At 35.4% G+C, this 22560-nt stretch overlaps 1 protein-coding gene across 2 annotated transcripts in view; it reads left to right on the top strand.

Annotated features, from left to right (window-relative positions):
* Positions 1–148: 148 nt before the first annotated feature.
* Positions 149–22560, top strand: part of INTS13 (integrator complex subunit 13) — a 28311-nt gene continuing 5899 nt past the window's right edge. The window contains exons 1-13 of one of the 2 annotated variants that reach the window (XM_065940010.1): positions 149–678; positions 1663–1898; positions 3966–4040; positions 9942–10144; positions 10521–10601; positions 12133–12223; positions 13765–13893; positions 15624–15708; positions 19184–19273; positions 19484–19573; positions 20873–21051; positions 21984–22154; positions 22389–22543. In XM_065940010.1, coding sequence (XP_065796082.1) covers positions 1674–1898; positions 3966–4040; positions 9942–10144; positions 10521–10601; positions 12133–12223; positions 13765–13893; positions 15624–15708; positions 19184–19273; positions 19484–19573; positions 20873–21051; positions 21984–22154; positions 22389–22543 — 1574 coding nt within the window. In that variant the 5' untranslated portion in view covers positions 149–678; positions 1663–1673. Of the gene's footprint in view, positions 679–752; positions 1066–1662; positions 1899–3965; positions 4041–9941; positions 10145–10520; positions 10602–12132; positions 12224–13764; positions 13894–15623; positions 15709–19183; positions 19274–19483; positions 19574–20872; positions 21052–21983; positions 22155–22388; positions 22544–22560 lie in introns of those variants that run through there. The other variant, XM_065940011.1, reaches the window with a different exon arrangement.

A 22560-nucleotide genomic window follows, 5' to 3' on the forward strand; every position in this document is an offset into this window, starting at 1 on the left:
GGGGGGCAGACCTCCGCGATTTATTTGAGGCCTCTAGCTGACATGCGCAAGTAGTAGGGGCGGGCCACTTTACGTCCCGCCCCACTAGTCCGCACTTGGGCTTTTGCTCGGGCTCTCTCAAAGTCTCGCGAGTTTTGCTAGGGGAAACGGGCTGGGTGGAGAGACGGAGCAGGGGGATCTAGTGGGAGGCCCTTGCGCTTAGGGGGCCGTGGCTGGTTTAGCCGGTGCTGTGGTTGGTACTACGCTGTTGGGGAGGCTCTCAGGTCGACGGGATCAGTCTTCCCAATGGGTGACTGGGAAAATTAGCGGGTAGAAAATCTTAAGGGTCGGAGGCATTTTTTTTCCTTGGCTCCGCCCTCTTCCTGTTAGAGACCTGGGCGTCTGGCCCGCCGAGGGGGAAGGGCAGCTTAGCGGGGCTGTCGAAGAGTGTTTTGCGCACGCGCCAGTCCGAGTGTGTGAGTGTTTGTGTTCACGCGCAGGCGCGCGCGCGCTCCTGCCTTTAGGAAGGCTGGGAAGGACCGGTGTGCTAAGAGATGAGCGGGGAAAGCATAGTCCCCTGTCTTTGGTACCAGTCACTCCTGACTGTGCGCTGACCCTCCCCACCCAGCCAGCAGCCTTTTCCAGAGAGGCTGTGGTCCATAGCCTCTGTTCGTTTTCACTGCAGGACCAGGCACGAAAGTAAGCGAACCTCGATCGTGAGGTCTTCCCTATCCACTCACCTTGTACTTTCTACCCCCCACCTTCCAGCAGAGTGTGTCCAGGTTTCGCAAAGAAGACTTTTGCATGAAGGGGAAATGCGTTTGAAAGCAGTAGAGGAAAATAGGTAGATTGTAAAAAGTCAGTTCGTTTTGATGAGCACTTTTGCTCTGTTTACCATGTGCTTTTCGAATGTGGCTTGTCTATTCAGTATAAGATTTTCTTAGCGAAGCAAGGGAGTTGCTATAAGAAAAAGTTCTTGAAGTTCCTCCTCCTCACCAGCGTGATGGTAGCACCTAAGTTTTTCTGTTCTACATGATAAATTCACCGTGGTGTTTCATAAGCTAAGGGGGAGAACGTGAATTTGAGGTCCGTATCCTAATGCGAAGACCAGATATGCAATTATCTTAGGAGATGTTTGTTATGTTTTGGACTTCCCTTTGTTGTCACTCCTCTTTCCAGTTCATTCTTTCTGCCCCCCTACGCTTCTTCAGAAGTCTTGAGATTTTTTTGGAGGGAATCCCCAAAATACTGACTGACTTAAGTTTAGGGGTTTATATGTAATTGATGTCAATTAACAGTGATCATCAAAAATGTATTTGAAGAGTACTTGTCGTTTATTATGTTTGATATTGTGTAAGAGAAACAATTCAATTATTTGTAAAAATATTTTCTTCTGACAAGTTTAAGTGCATTCCAGAGCAAAAATGTGTGCATGGATTGCAACGTTGCCTGCTTCCGGTAGAATGACAGGTTAATATGGAGTAGCTCATCCCTTGAATTGATAGTTACTTTCTTGTCATGACCTCATTAAATCTTGTCCTTTGTTGGATAAATTTCATTGAATACTGATTATTAATGTTCCCTACCAAATCTTCTTGAGGAAAAGAGACAGTCATTAGAAATAATTTACGCGATTCAATGTTATATATAAGATGTTTGACTAATATATTTTATCCTTTGCAGGTTAAAACAAGATGAAGATTTTTTCTGAATCTCATAAAACAGTGTTTGTTGTGGATCACTGCCCTTACATGGCAGAGTCATGCAGACAACATGTCGAGTTTGATATGCTGGTGAAGAATAGGACGCAAGGAATCATCCCATTGGCCCCCATATCTAAATCGTTGTGGACTTGCTCAGTAGAATCTTCCATGGAATATTGTAGAATAATGTATGACATATTTCCTTTCAAAAAGCTGGTGAGTGTGAAGTACAAGGAAAATCATGATTTGGGGGGTGTACTTAACTGCTTGTTACATTTTTTATATATGAATTTGCTATCAATTTGAGTTACCATTTATTTGCTACTTTAAAAATGTGGTATATAGAACTCCCCTTTGGGATTAATGTGTTACATGTATTTAATCGGGGCCAACAATAACAGCTTACAGTTACGGAGCTCTTCTTACATGTGCTTCATATTTATTAACTCCTGTGACTCTCACAACAGTCCTATGCAGTAATTACTGTAATTAATGGGACAGTATTCAAAGTATATAATAACCAGAAAGGAACAGACACTGACCACTGAGAGCTGTTGCCAGCATAAGCAGAAGGGATGTTGGCTGAGAGCACTTTGTCAGAATGTGTTGGTGTGTTCCATGTGAATATCAGTCTTGTTTGTTACTGCCTTGTTGGAGATGCAGAAGCTGAGGTCAAAAGTAGCAATTTCTCTGAGTCATATAGCTAGTTAGAGGCAGAACCAGAATTCTAAGAACCAGGCTGCTTACAGTTTTAGTGAAAGTGTCCTAAACCGCCGCTGGGTTTGGCCATATTGTAAAGAAATACTTTTAAGAATGTTAAGTGGAAATTGTTATTATCAGTAAGAAGGGAAATGTAAGATTGATAAAAATTTCGAGTATGAAAATTATCTTCAGGTTTCAGAATCTCAACTGTTCTATTTAAGGGAAGTCATTTGGTTAGCCACAGTGGATGATGTGCTGTCTGTCTCATTTGGAGCAGTCTAGGCTGGGACCTGTTGTTGTTTAGTCACTAGGTCATGTCCAACTCTTTGTGATCCCATGGACTGTAGCCCGCCAGGCTCCACTGTCCATGGGATTTCCCAGGCAAGAATACTGGAGTGAGTAGGTGGGCTAGCCAGCTCATAGACTGGCATAGGCAGAGGAGTAACAGTAAGGCTGAACATGGAAAGTCTAATATATATTACACATTCAGATGTATTCTAAATTAAATAAAAATTGCTTTTAGTCCCTCTGTAAATTGTGTATCATGTAGGATAAAAAAAAATGTATATATGACAGGAAGCATAATGTAGTGGTTGAAGGCATAGGTTTCGGTTCAAATTCTGACATCATTAAGCAACCAGCAGTGTGACCTTGATCTTTTTTGCTTCATTTCTTCAAGCCTCAGTTTCCTCCCTAGTCAGCATAACACCTCCTTCCTATGATTGTTATAAGATTTCATTGCAGTAATGTGAGTAAAGGGGCCAGTAAGACATGTTCCTGTCAGATAAGCCTCAGGAGAAAAGGCTACTTATCAAACTTACTGGGAAATCAAAACTAGTATTTCACAGATAATAAGAAAAAAGATCATGAATTAGACCGTATAGTTCAGTGAAAAATAAATAATCTCACCCTCCTTCCAGAAGAGAACACAGCCATATTCTGATGTATTTTCTAATATGTCCTTACTGTCATCATCTTACCTGATAGTATTTTTGGGTTTGCATTTTACTTTAAAATTTAGAATGAAGTTCAAATCCATTCTTCCGGCCTCCACTGCCTTATGTGATATGACTCCAGCATATTTTTCTGACCTTAAGAGAGTACACAGAAGCTTTTGCATTTGCAGTTTGCTGTACCTAGGATTCTGTACCTCCATCTCTTTCCCTGGCTGGTTTCTTTTGGTCATTTTGGATTCCCCTCAATTGCCACTTCTATAGAGAGCCCTTCTCTGATCAACTGATCTAAAAAAGCTAAACAGTTTCTTTTGCATAGCATTTATCACTCTCTGAAATCATCTTGTTCATTTATTTTTGCTTGTATTCTTCTTGCACTGCCCTCTGTCTTTCTACATCCGAGAACCCCTGATGTTCCCCATGTTGTGAGGGGCAGAGCTGTTTTCCTGGTACTGGCTGTTCTGTATATGTATGAATGAATCAGTTAGCAAGCTAGTGCTAGAGACTGCACTTCCAGTTGTGTTTGTATTACATATATTAAAAGATATTTATAATATAAATATTTTAAATATGATATAATTGAGTGGAATTGGAGTTGAATACTAACTATTTCTTTGAACTCTATTAGGTGAATTTCATTGTAAGTGACTCTGGAGCACATGTTTTAAATTCTTGGACTCAAGAAGACCAAAATTTGCAGGAGGTATGCTTAGGTTTCTTTTGTTTTTTTTATTTTTTGCTTAGGTTTTGAGTTGTGGCCATTTTTGAAAATATGTGAATACAGTAATACTTCCTTAAAAATAATTTGTTTACTGGTGTAATATTTGCATTTAGTTTTAAAACACCAACTAACACCAAAAGAAAGACAGCTATCTACCTTCCAGCCTTTCCCCACTTCCTAGAAGCAAGCTTTCAACTCTCTAGCTCATCTAGTATTTATTTACTTCCATATTTCTAAATAACATTTTTACTGCTATCTAAGTCTTATTTATCATTATTGTCATGAAGATTTACCTTTTATACTTTCTTTTGCATATGCCACTATGACTGCCCACATCCATTCCCTGATTTTCTCAGTACTGTTATATCAGAAGTTTTGGTTAATTCAGAATTCCATGTTTACGTTATGTCTACGTAAAGGGTGATCCACTGCTAAACCAAGAAGTATATATGATTGTCTCATTTCTTTTGTGTTTTGTTTAAGGTTTTATTAAAATATAGTTGATTTACAGCTCTGTATAAGTTTAAGATGTCCAGCACAATGATTTGACTTCTGTGTTATTTCCTTTCTTGTATAATTTTTTTATGTATTCCTGGAATTTATTTTTGCTTTTTTTGCTTTTAATATACTTAGTTTTCTGAGACCATATTGCTGTTTTCCTCATGTCTCTACAAAAAAAATCTCAATATTTTTATTACTGGCGAATTAGAAATTGGCGGTTTGATTTTTTTTCCCCTTGAAAAACTTCCTGGAACTCAGTCTTGGGCTGCAGTTTGAACTGGTTGTGTTCTAGGCCTGTTGCCCTGCTGTGATCCTCCTTGTTCCCTGCCTTTCAGTTCCCAGTTTTTTTCCTCTTTTTTTTTTTGTGTGTGTGTGTCATCTCTTGTTTTGGGAGGATATACCCTCCAGAATTTCTGTAATTTACCTTACAGTTTATTTGTACTAGAGGTATAAAAATTTAAGTTTGGAAATATTGTTTTCTTCAGAATTCTGAGGGCCTTACTCTACTGTTATATAGCTTCCAGTCTTATCGAGAAGTCAAATATTTTTTCCTTTGTAAAACAGAAATATTTCTTTGTAATGTTTTAGAATATTTTCTTTCCTCCTTTATGTTCTGAAATTTCTCAGTTATTTGCCCTAGTGTTGGTCTTTTGTCATTCATTTAACTGGGGTTTATATTCTTCCAGGGAAATTTCCCTGTACTGTTTCTTTGATAATGTTCTTGTCTTTGTGTTCTGCATTTTTCTGGAATCCCTATGAGTGGGAAATTGGACTTCCTGAATTAATTCCCTTATTCTTTTTCTCATTGGTCCTCATTGTTCTTTCTGAGCCTTTTACCTATTTCCTGTTAACCCATATATGGAACTTTTTATTTGATCATATCTTTAATTTCCAAGAACTTTTATTATGCTTTAATTGTGTACATGTTTGTCCTTTTTCTTTTCTTGATTTATGGGTGTAATCTTTTAACCTGCAGGTACTAGTGATTTATTGGATATTTTCTTTTGATCTCTTCGTGTTTTCAGTGCTCTTTTCATGTTGAGGCTTTTCTTAAATGCCTGCTGATACTTGGGTATGCAATCTTGTTTAAAAGAAAGGCACTGAACAGCAGGTGAGAAGGTCTGCATGTTATGAAGGAGATATTGCTAACTGGTCTTTGTCATAGTTATCCAATTGCTCTCCCCGGGAGACCTCTGGATGTCAGAATGGACAGGTCACCTCTCTGGGACCACTCAGGGTCTCCAGGGAAGACCTTCCACTCTTCTACCTCTGTGCCGTAAACCTGGTTATCAGCCTTCTGGGAACCAGGGGAGAGGGTAGGTGAAATATTGAACTTCCACTCAATCTTTCTGGTTTTGGTCTAGTATTGTGCTGTCCAATGTACTAGCCATATGTAGCTACTATTAGCTACTAAGTAGCTACTACTTAAATTAACTGGAAAAGACCTTGATCCTGGGAAAAACTGAGGGCAAAAGGAGAAGAGGGGGACAGAGGATGAGAGGGTTGGATGACAGCACTGACTCAATGGACATGGATTTGAGCAAACTCAGGGAGATAGTGAAGGACAGAGGAGCCTGGTGGGCTGCAGGTCATGGAGTCACAAAGAGTCAGACATGACTTAGTGACTGAACAAAATTAAATGCAATTAAAAAGTTCAGTTTCTCTGTAGTACTAGCCATGTTTCAGATGCTCAAATAAACTACACGTGGATAGCGGCTACTGTACAGCACAGATACAGAATATTTCCATCATCACAGGAAATTCTTTTGGGCAGCCCTGGTCTAGTGCCTTACCCTTACATTCTGCTGCGCTTGGTGAAATCCTTGTTTGGTAGCTTCCTGGTTCAGTTCCTCCAAGGGGTGTGATTCTGTGTCTGGGGAGAGGTGGTCACTTGCATGGGTAGGGTGTAAGTGTGGGAGTCAAGTTGTACCTTATACTAACTTCACCTCATTCACAGTTCCTGAACCTCTCCTAGATTCTGAAAAGCCTATCATCTTGCTTTTTCCCCTGTAGGCTCTTAGATTCAGCTGATTCAGTGTTGCTAAGTCAATTACCGGTCCTCCATCCAGTTTCATACATTCTTGCTGACATCTCTTGTTTATTCTCTTGTCTGCTCCTCCATTCTCTTCATCTCTCTGAGTTTATTGGGGTTCCCCCGCCTGCCCCCCTGTGTTTGGTGTTTGCTTTTTACAATTAAATTCCTTTACTACACTTTTAGTGGGGTTTTAGGAGGAAACAGAAATAAACCCATGCTCAATACATCAAGTTTATGCTTTTTAAACATGTGTCTAAGATACTGAGTTTGTGGTAGGTTGCATTCTTTGCTGTTGTTCAGTTGGATAGCAGACTTCAGTCTACAAAGTTCTTCACTGATGAATATGACCAAGAGAGACAAGCATTAGTGAATTATTTTAATACATTATTTTGAACTATTTCATGTTAAAAATTCTCTGTTAATGGATATCCTTTAATGAAAATTGCTCAGTCATGTCCGCATGCAACATGCAACCCCATGGACTATACAGTCCATGGAATTCTCTAGGCAGAATACTGAAGTGGGTGGCTATTCCCTTCTCCAGGAGATCTTCCCAACACAAGGATCAAACTCAGGCCTCCCACATTGCAGGCAGATTCTTTATCAACTGAGCCACCAGGGAAGCCCTTAATGGAAATAATCCCATCCAAATGGGAGTTTTAAATTGAATACTTATAAGAAAATGTGTTTATCACAGTGGTTTTAAAATGTTGTGATTAACATAATATATAAACATTTCTAATCTTCTTTTCTTTTGAGGTAACTCACTGAAGGTGGCTGGTGGGTAGGAGAGCTGTTTTTTGGCTTGTCTTTGCATTTATATCACTCCAGAATGATCTTTATTCTTTCATTGCTTGAAAAAAATATTGAAGATTCCATTCATTCCCCCTGTACAATCTAAGAAATAGCATGTATTCTGTTTTGTTCTTTCAAGAGGTACTGTGAAAGAAGCCTGAGGCTTCTCTAGTTGTATGTGAATAAAAGTAAGTACAAATTTGTATAGATTTTTCTTACTGCCCCTCTGCAGTGCAGTAAAAGGTATGCATTTGATAATGGTAGATATACTGATGATATGAAAATTATTGTACTACTTCCTTCTGCTTTCTGAAGGTGAAGAAATATTATATCATACTATATCACAGAGTTGCTTTTAGATTATGAACTGAAGGGAAACTAGTTGTGAATGCAACCATATAGCAAAGCTTTGATGTTTAGGATGATACAAAGTAATTGACATTTTGTATAAATTATGTATCGTCATCTCCATCTTGACACATTTTACGTTTAGCTTTAGTTATCCATGTCACACCTTTCTCTAGTTATTTTGAATAATCATGAGAAATAGTTGAAGTAGATTGATTGAAGAATGTTTAGGCTGGAAGGATTGTAGACATTTTTTGCTTTGGCTCTTTCTTGGTGCTGGTGAAGAAACTGAAGGCCAAGGGGCCAGAGGTAGTTTGACTTACATGCTTAGATCCAGGGCTTCTTCTCTTACATCTCATAATGCTGTCCTCTCTCTACATGGTAGATCTTACTAAAAAATTTGTCTAATTTCAAGAGTCTTGTTTTTGTTAGCTAAATTTAAGTAAAGTCTACAAGTATCATACTAATGTGGGGCCGGTTCTATTGGTTTCACTTTCAGATTAGGTTAAAGGACTAGGAGAGATTGACCAGGATCACACAGTATTAAAAGGCAGAGCCAGAATTTAAGCCTATATTTATCTGACACCAGAAGTTAAACTTTCTTTCTGCTGCTTTCCCATGACCACAGCACCCCTCTCCTAAAAAGCAGTTTCTCCTATAAACCAGGAACTTTTATAGTGATATGGACACAGTATTTTTTCTTTTTTGATTATTGTTTATGAATAGGTAATACCTATATAGTTTAAAAATAAAATTTGCATATATATATATTGGCCTGTGTACATACATGTGTGTGTAAATAAAAGCTAAGCCTTGAAGAATTTCCCACTTGTCCCCTGCTCCAGTTAGCGGTATACTAGAACCTGCTTATACCAGCTTGAGAGAGCTGAGTGTGTGTGAATCCCAGCTCACCTTTGCACTCAGTGAAAGATTGAAATAAGCTATCATGGGAGTTTTTAACCATAGATACTGGCAAACACTACAAATTAGGAAATTTTTTTTGTTAAGAGAACTGGTTTACCGGCACATCACTGTTTATCCCCATCACTGTTAATTTTTAACTGGACCTTCTAATGTATCTTTATGCATACATAGAAAAAAGTCTTCACTCTTTCTTCTAAAGATTGTTTTAGCTATTCTGGATCCTTGCAGTTCCATATGAACTTTCAAATCTGCTTATCAGTTTCTAGAAAAGTCAGCTGGAATTCTGACAGGGCATACGTTTAATCCTAATTCAGTTTGGGTAGTATTGTCATCTTAACAATAGTAAATCTTCCAATCCACGAACATAGAGTGTTTTCTGTTCATTTAGATCTTTAATTTATTTCAACAATATTTCATAGTTCTTGGAGTTTAAAATTTGCATTTCCTTTGTTAAATTTATTCCTAAGCATTTTATTCTTTTTGGTGCTATAGTAAACGGAATTATTTTCTTAATTTCACTTTTGAATTTTTCTTTGCAAGTGCATAGCAGTGCAGTTGGTTTTGTCTTTTGATCATGTACTTGCAACCTTGCTGAGTTTTATTATTTTTAGAAAATTTCTAATGGATTCCTTAGAATTTTCTACATGCATGGTTATGTCATCTGCAACATAAAGATAGTTTTACTTCTTCCTTTCCAATCCGAATTCCTTTTACATCTTTTTCCTTCCTAATTGCCCCAGAGAGAACCTCTAGTATAGTGTTGAATAGAAATGGTGAGAGTGGATATCCTTCTGTTTCTAATCTTAGAGGGGGTGCATCCATTAAGCATGATATTATGTATAGATTTTTCATAGATGCCTTTTATCTGCTTGAGAAAGTCCCCTTCTGTTTCTAGTTTGCTAACTGTTTTTATCATGAAAAGATTTTATTTTTTTACCTTGGCTCATTTAATCCTCTCTCAACCCATGAAAGGATTTTGGATTTTTGTCAAATGCTGTTTCTGGAGCTGATCATGTGATTTAAAAAAAAATTCTATTGATAGCATTTGCATTAATTAATTTTTGGATGTTAAATCAACTTTGCATTCCTGGGATAAGTCCCACTTGGTCATGGTATATAATTCTTTTGAAATGTTGCTGGGTTCAGTTTGCTAGTATGTAATTGAAGACACTTGTGTCCATATTTATAACATACATTGGTCTATAGTTTCCATTTCTTGTGATGCCTTTGTCTGCCTTGTGCTTCTTCTCGTCATCATAATTGTTTCCCCTTTTACTTAGCTGATGGCAGCATTAGCTGCTGTTGGGCCTCCTAATCCACGGGCAGATCCAGAATGCTGCAGTATTCTGCATGGTCTCGTTGCAGCAGTGGAAACCCTCTGTAAAATTACTGAATACCAACATGAGGCTCGTACTCTGCTAATGGAGAATGCAGAACGTGTTGGAAACAGAGGACGAATAATTTGCATTACTAATGCAAAAAGGTGAGACATTAATCACAGTAATTCGTACTGAGGAATTTTTCATGTCCTATTGTAGTTTTTATTTTAACAAAGTAGAGGCAACATGTTAGCATTTAAGCATATCACATGTGGCCTTTCTAATATCAAAGCTGTGTTCCCAAATATCGAGTTCACCTCAGTGAAACTGTTTAAATTGTTATCATGTAGATCAATTTGATTTTTTTCCCTCACTAGGTTTTCATTCAGTTGGTTGTTTGGTATTGTGAATGAGCATGCTACAGACAATCCTTATTGAAGTAATTAAAGTGCCTGTAACATGATACCACAGTTGAATAGTGTGTGTAATTTTTTTCTCTTATTGTTTATTTAATTTGGTTATATCTTTTTTATCCCATAGTGATAGTCATGTGCGAATGCTTGAGGATTGTGTCCAAGAAACAATTCATGAGCATAACAAACTTGCTGCAAATTCAGATCAGTGAGTAAAATCCGTAAATGGAATAAATATTCCATTTTTATAGTCCTGTTTATTTCATTATAATTATTCCAGTAACTTAATTAGTAATTGGTAGCATTCCCTTGAATTCTCTGCTGGCTCTACAAATTAGTCGAAACGTGTGTTTGATCAGCAACTTCTTGTCCCATTTTCCCTTTCACTTTAAAATTTTACTTTTTGCTCATAGGAAAGGTGAGCAAAAGGATAACATGATAAATAAATTTATAATGCATATTTTTAATGGCTAGATCTCATGCTCTTACAAATCTGTAAAATACCAAATCAAAACTTTACAGCTAATTACATTGTATGAATTTTTTAAAAAGAAAAAAGCTACTGAAGACATGTTTGGGACAATTGTTGTGTGGAATATATGTTAGATTGAGCTACTATTAAATTTCTAGGTGGAGTACTGGTATTATTGTTAACAAGTAGGATTATTCTCACTAGGAGAAGGAAGCATGCTGAGGTATGTAGTAATGAAGTATCATTGCCTCTGCAGCTTACTCTTAAATGACTTAGTAAAAAAAAGAAACAGTGTACATCTATTTAGTCATTTATAGTGAAAATGAATGTAACAACAGTGAATATAGGTTAAGGATATATGGGTGTTCATTGAATAGTTCCTTTCTTTTAATTTTTCTGTAGGTTTGGAAATTTTAAAATAAAAAGTTGGCTCACAGATATAGAGAACAAACTAGTAGTTAGCAGTGGAAAGAGGGAAGGGTGGAGGGGCAACTTAGGGGTAAGGATTAAGAGGTACAAACTACTGTATATAAATAACTAAGCTACAAGGATATATTGTACAACATGGGGAATATAGCCAATATTTTGTAGTAACTATAAATGGAGTATAATTTTTAAAAATTGTGAATCACTATGTTGTAAACCTGCAAGTTTTATTATTGTACATCAGCTGCACCTCAATTTAAAAAATAAAATGGAGGGGCATAAAACAGATAAAAACTTGGGGTAACTTTTTAGTATTACAAATCCTGTATTCTTGGAAATAACCAATTATAGGTAACATAGTTGCCTGATTTTGTCCTTAAAAATGCTATTATGTATGTGTATGCTCTCAGTTCCGGCCAACTCTATGTACTGTAGCCTGTCAAGCTCCTCCGAATGTGGAATTTTCAAGGCAAGAATAGTGGAGAGAGTTGCCATTTAAATACTAGTGAAAGGGAAATTAATATACAATATATTCATTTTTCTCTGTGGCAGTTATCTTTTGAAAACTATACCAGAATGTAAGAATTTTTCCTTTATTGTATCCTTCAAACACACAGAAAATGATCATTTTTGCATTTGAATTAAATTCATAAAAATTATTCATTAAATGTTCGTACAAGGATAGCAATTGTACAGTCTTTCTGAGTATTTAGCTTTTATGTTAACTGAACTAATCTGATTTATACACTGCTTTAGTATATTAAATGTTTTGTGGTTTACCTGCCTGAATTCTTTCTATAGTATGTGTTCTTATCTTTTAAGTGAAAAGTTTTTCTTTAAGTCTCATGCAGATTCAGAAATGTGAACTTGTCTTGATCCACACCTACCCAGTTGGTGAAGACAGCCTTGTATCTGATCGTCCTAAGAAAGAGGTAAATAGAGCTCATGGAAGAAGACATCATTGTTAGTTATTAATGATAAATACAAGGTTTAGCATAAGAATGATCAGATTGCGAACATTTTCTGTTAAGAAAATTTAATTTTGAAATCTACCTGTATGGCAAAATACATAGATTGGTTCTTTATGTTATAATTGTAGATTTTGAAAGTATTTTCTGTTTTGCTTGCCTCTTGATATTTATTTCAAATAATTTTATTATCAAACCACACACAGTTTTTATTGTTCCTCAAATTTCAATTACAATGTGTGTGTATGTGCGTGTGTGTGAGTCGCTCAGTTGTGTCTGACTCTTTGTAACCCCATGGACTGTAGCCTGCCAGGCTCCTCCATCCATGGGATTTTTGTAGGCGAGAATATTGGAGTGGGTTGCCATTTCCTTCTCTAGGGGATCTTCCTGACCCAGGGATTGAACCCGGGTCTCCCACATTGCAGTAAGACTGTATTATCTGAACCAAATTGCTTTAATGAGTTCTTATTATGGAAAACCTTTTTTTCCCCCCTCATTAGAAGAAATTACCCTCTGTAGTCAAAATATACTCCTATAGCAAAGAAATTAATTTTACCTATCCAAAAGGGAAAAGACTAATTTCCAACCTTAGTTTTACTTTTCAAATTGGCACAATTTTAAAGGAAAAGATGAGTCTGTTGATTATTAAATGGATTCACATAGCATAGACCACATCAGTGGTCTGTGTTTAGCAATACAGATATATGTGTTTATATAATGATATTAAATGTATATGTTCTTATTTCTTTTTTTTTTATTTAGCATTGTTATAAACATCTGAAGTATTAATGAATTTTTTTTTATAACTGTTTTTTTTAGGTTATCTCTGTCATTGTGTTTTAGGTGATTTCCAGTGTAAACCCATTTTTTTGCTAGCTTTTTTGTGACTCTTGATAGCATGACAGTACATTGGCTTTACTTTATGATAAGTAAACAATTTACTTACAATAAATATTACCTTGGAACGAATAAAATGTTACCTTGTTATAAGTGGATTTTGGCTGCCGTACTACATTTATTGGTGACAAAATATGACATTTGTAGTGATTTTCATTCTTTGTAATGAGTAGTGTTATCTGCAGAGGTTTGTCTTCTTCACAAAATTAATTATTCTACAGTATTTCTGTGGATCACCTCAAATCAATTTTGCATATAGATAAATAGAAGTAAAACTTATAATAAATTAAAATATATATTTAAATCAAAAATTATTCTACTCTGAGTTTCAAGAGGATAGAGATTGTACCTGTTCACTGCTGTATACTCCAATAACTCACAATTTCTGGCAATCAGTATAGTAAGTTCTCCTTACCTATCTGTTGACTGAATGAATGAATAAAAATGTATTACTAAGGTAATGATTATGATTAACTTATGGATCTTTTGTTCCCTATCTCAAAAGTTTAAAAGTACTTAATTTTTATGGGTTGAAGTAAAATATTTAGCCCTAAGTTACAATGTATTAATGTTTCGTGGGTTATTTTTTTTTTCATACTTTTCTATAGTTGTCCCCCGTTTTAACCAGTGAAGTTCATAGTGTTCGTGCAGGACGGCATCTTGCTACCAAATTAAATATTTTAGTACAGCAGCATTTCGACTTGGCTTCAACTACTATTACTAATATTCCAATGAAGGTAGGCAGTTCTTTTTCTTGCTACTTTGAAAACTCTGCTTTGCTTTTTAAGTATTTGCTTGATACGTATTATTTATTTTAATGAACCTTAATTCTTTCTCCCCGTATCATATTTTCTGTTTTGCTAGCCCACATTCAGTGTCTTTGACCAGGTTAGTAAATAATGAAAAGCAACATGAAAGGATCACAGAACAAAATGCATTATTTTTTCCCTAATTTGAACCTTCTATATCAGCTTTTTTGTTTTTAATTTTGTTCTCATTATTTTCATCAAAATATAATTTTCATCAGAAATGATTACTTTTTCTGTGATTCTTTTCCTGACAGTTGTTCTTAGATTTAACTCACTTCGTGTGTTCTAGTAGCTCTTCTGTTTCCTTTATTTTTGTTCTTCCCTACCCAGTATAAAGGTGTTTGTAACTGATAGGTCTAATAACTAGGGGAAAAAAGTCTATAATTTTAAACAAGTTTATTTTTCTAGTTGAAAAACTACCATATGAGTCTTATGATTTTACTGGAGGATTTTCTTAGGAATCTATTACTAACTTGTCATTTTCATTATGGGCTTCCCTGATGACTCAGTGGTCAAGATTTTGCCTGCCAGTGCAGATGTGGGTTCAATCCCTGGGTCAGGAGGATCCCCTGGAGAAGGAAATGACAACCCACTCCAGTATTCTTGCCTGGGAAATCCCATGGACAGAGGAGCCTGGAGCACTACAGTCTATGGGGTCACAGAAGAGTCAGACACAGCTTAGTGACTAAACAACAGCAGCGTTTTCATTATATTACCTGGTTGTCTAAGACCAGTACGATGCCTGGCCTATAGAAAGCTTCACATGAATTTTTACTGAGTGGAGTTAAGCTTAATTGTATTATTTATGTCTACAAACATAAAGTAGCCACTATATCTAAACATTTAAATTCATTTCTTATAAGTCCAATTGTATTTTTTTGCATATTATAAAAACTAATTTGTGTGAGAAATGTAATCTTTTCATTATTAATTCCTTCCTTATATCAGTGGCTGGCTCTTCAGTGGAAATTATAGCCTTAATAGATCAGTTTGGGTGAGGAAGCAATTAAGAAGTAAAATAGCATAATAGATGTACTTTATATAATTTCATGAGTTGTAAGCAAAATCCTCTGAGGGTGATAGATACATTACTTTTTAAATTTGACCGTATTTATGTGTTACTGGTGTGACTCCTCAATCTCTGTCTCTTTCTTGTAAATAGATAATACTAAAGTTTCTATTTACTGTTTAGTGAAAACAAGTTCCTCAACTTGTTTATTGGTCTGTATTTGCTATTTTATATAGTTGGTGCTTGTTTAATTTACTATAGGAATTTAAAGATGCTATTTCCTCCTTTAAACAACTATTGTACAATTAGCAAACTATTTGAGTTATGTCATATTTGTGTATAAAGAAGTATTGGCAGGACAATGCATTCTGAGTAAAAAAATTTCTCAATTTCTAGATTACACATCTACGTTAATTCTGACATTAAAACCATTACTTTATTGCTGAAATGTAGCCAGTAATTTTTTTATATAGTTTGTATTGAATTGGAAAATTATTGCATCTTTAAATAGATTAATTACTGAGCACATTGTCCCATTATTATAGCTAATTACTGTTGAGTATATTTGATCTCACTTTAAGCAAAATGAATAATTAATTATTTCATTATTTTAAAATCAAAGCCAAGTTATTTTTAATTTTGCTTTAAGGAAGAACAACATGCTAACACATCTGCCAATTATGATGTAGAACTGCTTCATCACAAAGATGCACATGTAGATTTCCTGAAAAGTGGTAAGTAAGAGACTTTGGAAAGTATTATTTTATAAGATCTAACATAGGAAAATGTACTAACAGCTTTGAGAAGTTCTTGAGTAACTAACCTGATGACTTTAGTTCATCCCTTTGCAAACTTATCTGACTATGTCACCCGTTAATGGCCATGGAACCTAGTGTTCTATTGAATATACTTTGGAAAAGATGAGGCTAATGGAACGAATACAGGTATACCTTGTTTTATCATGCTTTGCTTTAGCAGATGTAGCTTTTTTTTTTTTAACAAATTGAATGTTTGTGGTAACAGGTTGAACATATCTATTGGTGTCATTTTTTAATAGCACTTGCTCACTTCATGTCTCTGTGTCACATTTTGGTGATTCTCACAATATTTCAAGCTTTTTCATCATCACTATATTTGTTATGGTGACCTGTGGTTGATGATCTTTGATGTTGCTATTGTAATTGTCTTGGGGCACCACAAACTGTACCTATATAAGACAGAGAGCTTACCCATAAATGTCGTGTATGTTCTGACTGCTCCACAAACTGGCTGTTCCCTGTCCTTTTCCTTCTTCTTGGGCCGCCCTGTTCCCTGAGACACAAAAATACTGATATTATTAGGTTAGATAATCTCCAAGTCCATCCATGTTGCTGCAAATGTGTTATTTCATTCTTTTCAATGGCCGAGTAATACTCCTTGGTATGTATGTACCATACCTTCTTTATCCATTCATCTTCACTGGACATTTAGGTTCTTCTGTGTCTTGACTGTTATAAACAGTGCTGCAGTGAAAATTGGGTTGAGTGTATCTTTCCAAGTTAGTTTTCTCTAGGTATATGCCCAAGAGTCGGCTTGCTGGATCATATGGTAGCTCTATTTTTAGTTTTTTAAAGAACCTCAGTACTGTTCTCCATAATGTCTGTGTTAATTTGCATTCTTATCAACAGTGTAAGAGGGTTCCCTTTTCTTGTCAATCTCACCAACATTTATTGTTTGCAGATTTTTTTGATTATGGCCATTCTGATACCTCATTGTAGTTTTGATTTGCATTTCTCTAATAATTAACAATATTGAGCATCTTTTCATGTGCCTCTTGGCCATGTGTATATTGTCTTTGGAGAAATGTCTCTAGGTCTTTTGCCCATTTTTTGATTGGATTTTTTTTCTTTATATTCAGCTGCATGAGCTGTTTGTAAATTTTGGAGACTAATCCCTTGTCTATCACATCATTTTCAAATATTTTTTCCCATTCTGTGGGTCATCATTTCATTTTGTTTATGATTTCCTTTGCTGTGAAAAAGCTTTTGAGTTTAATTATGTCCCATTTCTTTATTTTTGTTTTAATTTTCATTATCTGGACATCTCTCACTTTAAATCAAAAGTTCAAAATGATTAACCTTAGTGAGGAAGGCATGTTGAAAGCCAAAATTGGCTGAAAGTGAGGCCTCTTGTGCCAAACAGTTAGCTAAGTTGTGAATGCAAAGGAAAAGTTCTTGAAGGAAAATTAAAAGTGCTACTTCAGTGAACAGAGAAATGATAAGAAAATGAAACAGCCTTGTTGCTGACATGGAGAAGGTTACAGTGGTCTAGATAGAAGATTAGACTAGCCACAATATTCCCTAAAGCCAAAGCCTGATCCAGAGCAAAGCCTTTACTCTCTTCAATTCTGTGAAGGCTGAAAGAGATGAAGAAGATACAGAAGAAAAGTTTGAAGCTAGCAGAGGCTGGTTAATGAGATTCAAGCGAAGAAACTCTATAACATGCAAATGCAAGGTGAAGCAGCAACTACTGATGTAGAAGCTGCAGCAAGTTTTTCAGAAGATCGAGCTCAATAATCACTGAAGTTGGCTACACTAAACAATAGATTTTCAGTGTAGATTAGACAGCCTTCGATTGGAAGAAAATACCATCTAGGACTCTCATGGCTAGAGAGAAGTCAGTGTCTGACTTCAAAGCTTCAGAGGAAAGGCAGACATTTTTATTAAGGGCTAACGAAACTGGTGACTTTAAGTTTAAGGCAATGCTTATTTACCATTCTGAAAATCCTAGGGCCCTTAGGAATTACGCTAAGTCTACTCCACCTGTGCTGTATCAGTGTAACAACAAAGCCCGGATAATAGCACATTGGTTGACACCATGGTTTACTGATTCTCAGTAACAACAGGCTCTGCTGGTTTTAAGCTCACTGTTGAAACCTACTACACAGAGAAAAGGGTTTCTTTTTAAAACGTTACTGCTCCTTGTACAGTGCATCTGATCTCTCAAGAGCTCCGATGGAGACATACCGTGAGGTTAATGTTTGCGTGCCTGCTAACACAACATCCGTTCTGCAGCACGTGGATGAAGGAGTAATTTTGACTTTCAAGCCTTGTGTTCAGTCACGCAATCGTGTTTGACTTTTCAACCATATGGACTGTAGCCCACGAGGCTCATCTGTCCATGGGATTTTTCCAGGCAAGAATACTGGAGTGGGTTGCCATTTCCTCCTCCAGGGGATCTTCCCGACACAGGGATCAAACCCACATCTCCTGCCTGCCTCTCCTACACTGGCAGGTGAATTCTTTACCACTTGAGCCATATGGGAAGCCCTTCAGAAGCCTTACTACTTAAGAAATATATTTTGTAGAACTATAATTGCCTTTGATAGTGATTCCTCTGATTGAGCTTGGCTAAAAATGTTGAAAACCTTCTGGAAAAGATTTACCATTCTAGATGTTGTTAAGAACATTTATATAACAATATTATATATTGTTGTTTATTGTTTATTGTTGCTATATATACATAATATTGAGTATTATATGACAATAAATGTTAAGAACATTTATTGTTCTATATAACAATAAATGTTAAGAACATTTATTGTTCTATATAACAATAAATGTTAAGAACATTTATTGTTCTTGGGAAGAGGTCAATATATGAACTTAACAGGAGTTTAGGAGAAGTTGATTCCAACCCTCTTGGATGACTTTGAGGAGTTTAAGACTTGGTTGTCATTATTTTAACATCTGTTTACTCAACTCCATTAAAGCAAAAAGTGTTCACTTTATATCTCATATTTAACTTAGAGACTCCTCATTTTATTTTTTCTCTAATAAATTTTTTTGGGATTCAGAACAATGAATTATGTATTTTAGATTCCTGAAGGTTTAGTTACATAACTACATTATGTTATCATTTAATGGTGTCATAGGGAAACAGTTGTAGATTCTTGAAATGTCAAAAATTATGCTGTTGATTTTCAGTGTAGTGAATAAAATGATTTAAGTTATTAATAACAAATTTGGAGGAAAATAAAGTACCTATTTTAATAATAACTAATAACCAAACTCTGAATATTTGGTGTTTTTCTAAGAGGCTTAATAAAAAAGGTGTTCTTCCACACTTATTTTCTCTTATAAAACTTAAACTCTTTCAGAAATCTTGGCACACACTTGAAGTTTGTGATCTGTTTAATAATCTTAATATTTCTCTAAATTATTTTTAAAGGTGATAACCATTTGAGTGGCAGCAGTAGAGAAGGCTCATTTAAAGAAACAATAACATTAAAGTGGTGCACACCAAGGACAAATAACATTGGTAGGTACCTAAAAATAATTAAAAGTGAAAAGAATAAATCAAAAGGTTCTTATTAAGTATTAGGTAGGGTTCATTTGTTTCTTCTTGAATTTTTGTTTTTCATTGTTTTAGGGGGTCAAAGAACAAGTTTTTGTTTTTACTTGTTTTTCTCATTTAATTGTAGAAATATTTCTTTATATTCTTTCAAATCAGTATTTTCTTCTATTTCAGAATTACACTATTGCACTGGCGCTTACCGAATTTCACCTGTAGATGTAAATAGTAGACCTTCCTCCTGCCTTACTAATTTTCTTCTAAATGGTAACTTTCTTTATTTGTTTTTACTGAGATCATTACAAGTGAGTCATTCGAATATGTGAAAATGTGAATTCTGGAAAAGCTTAAATATAGTCTATAACCATTTTATTTTCCAAAGCTGGTTTTCGGTAGCTGAGTCGTGTCCAACTCTTAACGACCCCATGTACCGTAGCCCACCAGGCTCCTCTGTCCATGGGATTCTCCAGGCAAGAATATTGGAGTGGGTTGCCATTTCCTTCTCCAGGGGATCTTCCCTACCCAGGAATCGAACCCAGATCTCCTGCATTGCAGGCAAATTCTTTACCAACTGAGCTACGAGGGAAGCCCAAAGCTGTTTTAAAATTGTATAATTATAAATACCCTTTAACAGTTTTACTAATGTTTAAGAATAAGTTGACTTTATGTCTTTCAGACTGTTGTATCTAAGTAAATTTATTTAGTGTATTTTTTGGTATTTTTATTTTAAAAAATTGACATTTAGACTCTTAAGTTGATTTTTTTGGAAGATAGAATGCTAAAGATTATCTTGGCCTATTGAATTTTAAATTATATAAATGGACTTATTTCTCTTTACTATTCCTTTATCATAAATAAACTTCTATTCTCAGTAACATATGATGTGATTCTTAGAGATATAACTTTAAATCTGTGATTTCCTTGAGTTAAAAAAAAATTTTTTTTAAGCCAAATTATTGAATTCCATTTGCTAAATCTAAATTCCAGTGACTCCTTTGGTGATTCTTATAATAACTAGGTTTTGGAACCACTGTAGTTACTCTGCCTTTATCATAAAGTTAATTCAATTGTTCTGTTAAACACAGTTTGATTATCAGATTAAGTAAAGTCCAGATTAAACAACATTTGGTCATGTAAAATAGAAAGTAGTAACAGTAACTATGTTGATAGGGAGGTATTGCAGAAATGAATTAAGACTTGCTTTCTCCCTAAAATGATTTGTAGCTTTGATAATCTGAGGGATCAGAGTTGTCCCACCTTTTTCTTGACATTCAGGAAAAAATTTTTATATGAACTTGTAACTGAAGGAAACCAAACATACCAGAGACCACTATACTTATTCTGGAAAACTGTCCTACACACCTGTGTAAGCTCGGAGTAACCAAGAGAAGGCTGAGGCTAGCATTCAAAGTTTTAGAACTTCATATGCAGATAGACTGACTTAGCAATGCTAGTTACAATGTGAGGGGCAATAAGTAAAATGAAAAATCTAGATGTCAGTCTTATGGGAAAAATTAAGAGCCACTTGAGTTCCATCACTGATAAGAGTAATCTTGTTTTTGACAGGCCGTTCTGTTTTATTGGAACAACCACGGAAGTCAGGTTCCAAAGTCATTAGTCATATGCTTAGTAGCCATGGAGGAGAGATTTTTTTGCACGTCCTTAGCAGTTCTCGATCCATTCTAGAAGACCCACCTTCAATTAGTGAAGGATGTGGAGGAAGAGTTACCGACTACCGGATTACAGTAAGACTCTAATATCTATAAATTTTGAGTTGATCATTCAGCGAACATGTAGAGGACCTATTGTATGCTAAGACCTGTAGCAGAAGTTTAGAGAAGTTGAATTTTTTTTATTATTTTAACTAGGTGAATTTCCTGCAGTACTTGATCAAAAGAGCTATTTATCACTGTGTCATCTTCCCCATGTATTCAGTGTATGCTGAGATGTATATGGATAGCATTGACAGGATGGAATTATAGGAAAGAATGGAAATTCATTTGAACTAATACCTTAGGCTGAATTTTAATTTCTAGTAACTTAAGTGCCAAGCATAAACCTTTGACTGTTTGGATTCTGCTACTTTGAAATAACACTGTCAATATTTGTGTTATTGATAGGTACATACAGGGCAATTGGGTCTATTTTTGATAGAGACTGTATTGTTCTGATTTGAATTTTTCACTCCCTACCCATCTATTATATTGGATATTTCATGACTGTCTACTTTTTAAGGTGGTTATAACAAATGTGAATGTGAACAATTAAATGTAAATTACCTATAATTCCATCATTAAAGATAAACACAGTTAACATTTTGATGTTGTTTTAATTTTTAAGTAGAATGGTATTTTAATGTGATGAACTTATTCTTTTATGTGCATATAATAGAAAAGAAATATATTATAGATGTGAAGAAAAAATGAGTGGTTTTAAAAAGCAGAAGAAACCATGAGTGTATTTATGTTTGAGGCTTTCTTAATCTCCATTGAGTAAAGGCTGGGTTTCATGTTCAAAAAAAAAGGAAAAAATTAGTGTGTGGAGGGTGGGCTGCTAGAGAAAATGCTTTGTTGTATATCACAGGACAGAAGACATCAGGGGAACAGACTGTTACATGTAATCCACACTGAAGCACTAGAAAATAGTTTCTAATTTTATCTTATTTGGTTATCATTAGGATTTTGGTGAATTTATGAGGGAAAACAGATTAACTCCTTTTCTAGACCCCAGATATAAAATCGATGGAAGTCTTGAGATCCCTTTGGAACGAGCGAAAGATCAGTTAGAAAAGCACACCCGTTACTGGCCTATGATTATTTCACAAACCACCATTTTTAATATGCAAGCGGTAAGTGTGAAATTGTTTTTCTTTTGGATTAATGATATATCATTTATAGATAACATTTATCAAGCAAAGGATAAAATTATATGAGTTTGTTAAACAATAGAAAATGGAAATGATAGTAATAGATTAGCTCTCCATGGTGATGTTTAAAATCAACTCAAGTTCTGTCTAGATGCTTTGATACTTGTTTTTCATGACAGATTTTCTTTCTCTCTCCTTTTTTTGGGAATCTTACAGGTAGTTCCATTAGCCAGTGTTATTGTGAAAGAGTCTTTGACAGAAGAAGATGTGTTAAACTGTCAAAAAACAATATACAACTTAGTTGATATGGAAAGAAAAAACGATCCTCTGCCTATTTCCACAGTTGGTACCAGAGGAAAAGGCCCTAAAAGGCAGGTTTTTCTTTCTT

This window comes from Muntiacus reevesi, chromosome 1 (assembly GCF_963930625.1).
Source record: "Muntiacus reevesi chromosome 1, mMunRee1.1, whole genome shotgun sequence".
Taxonomy (NCBI): Eukaryota; Metazoa; Chordata; class Mammalia; order Artiodactyla; family Cervidae; genus Muntiacus; species Muntiacus reevesi.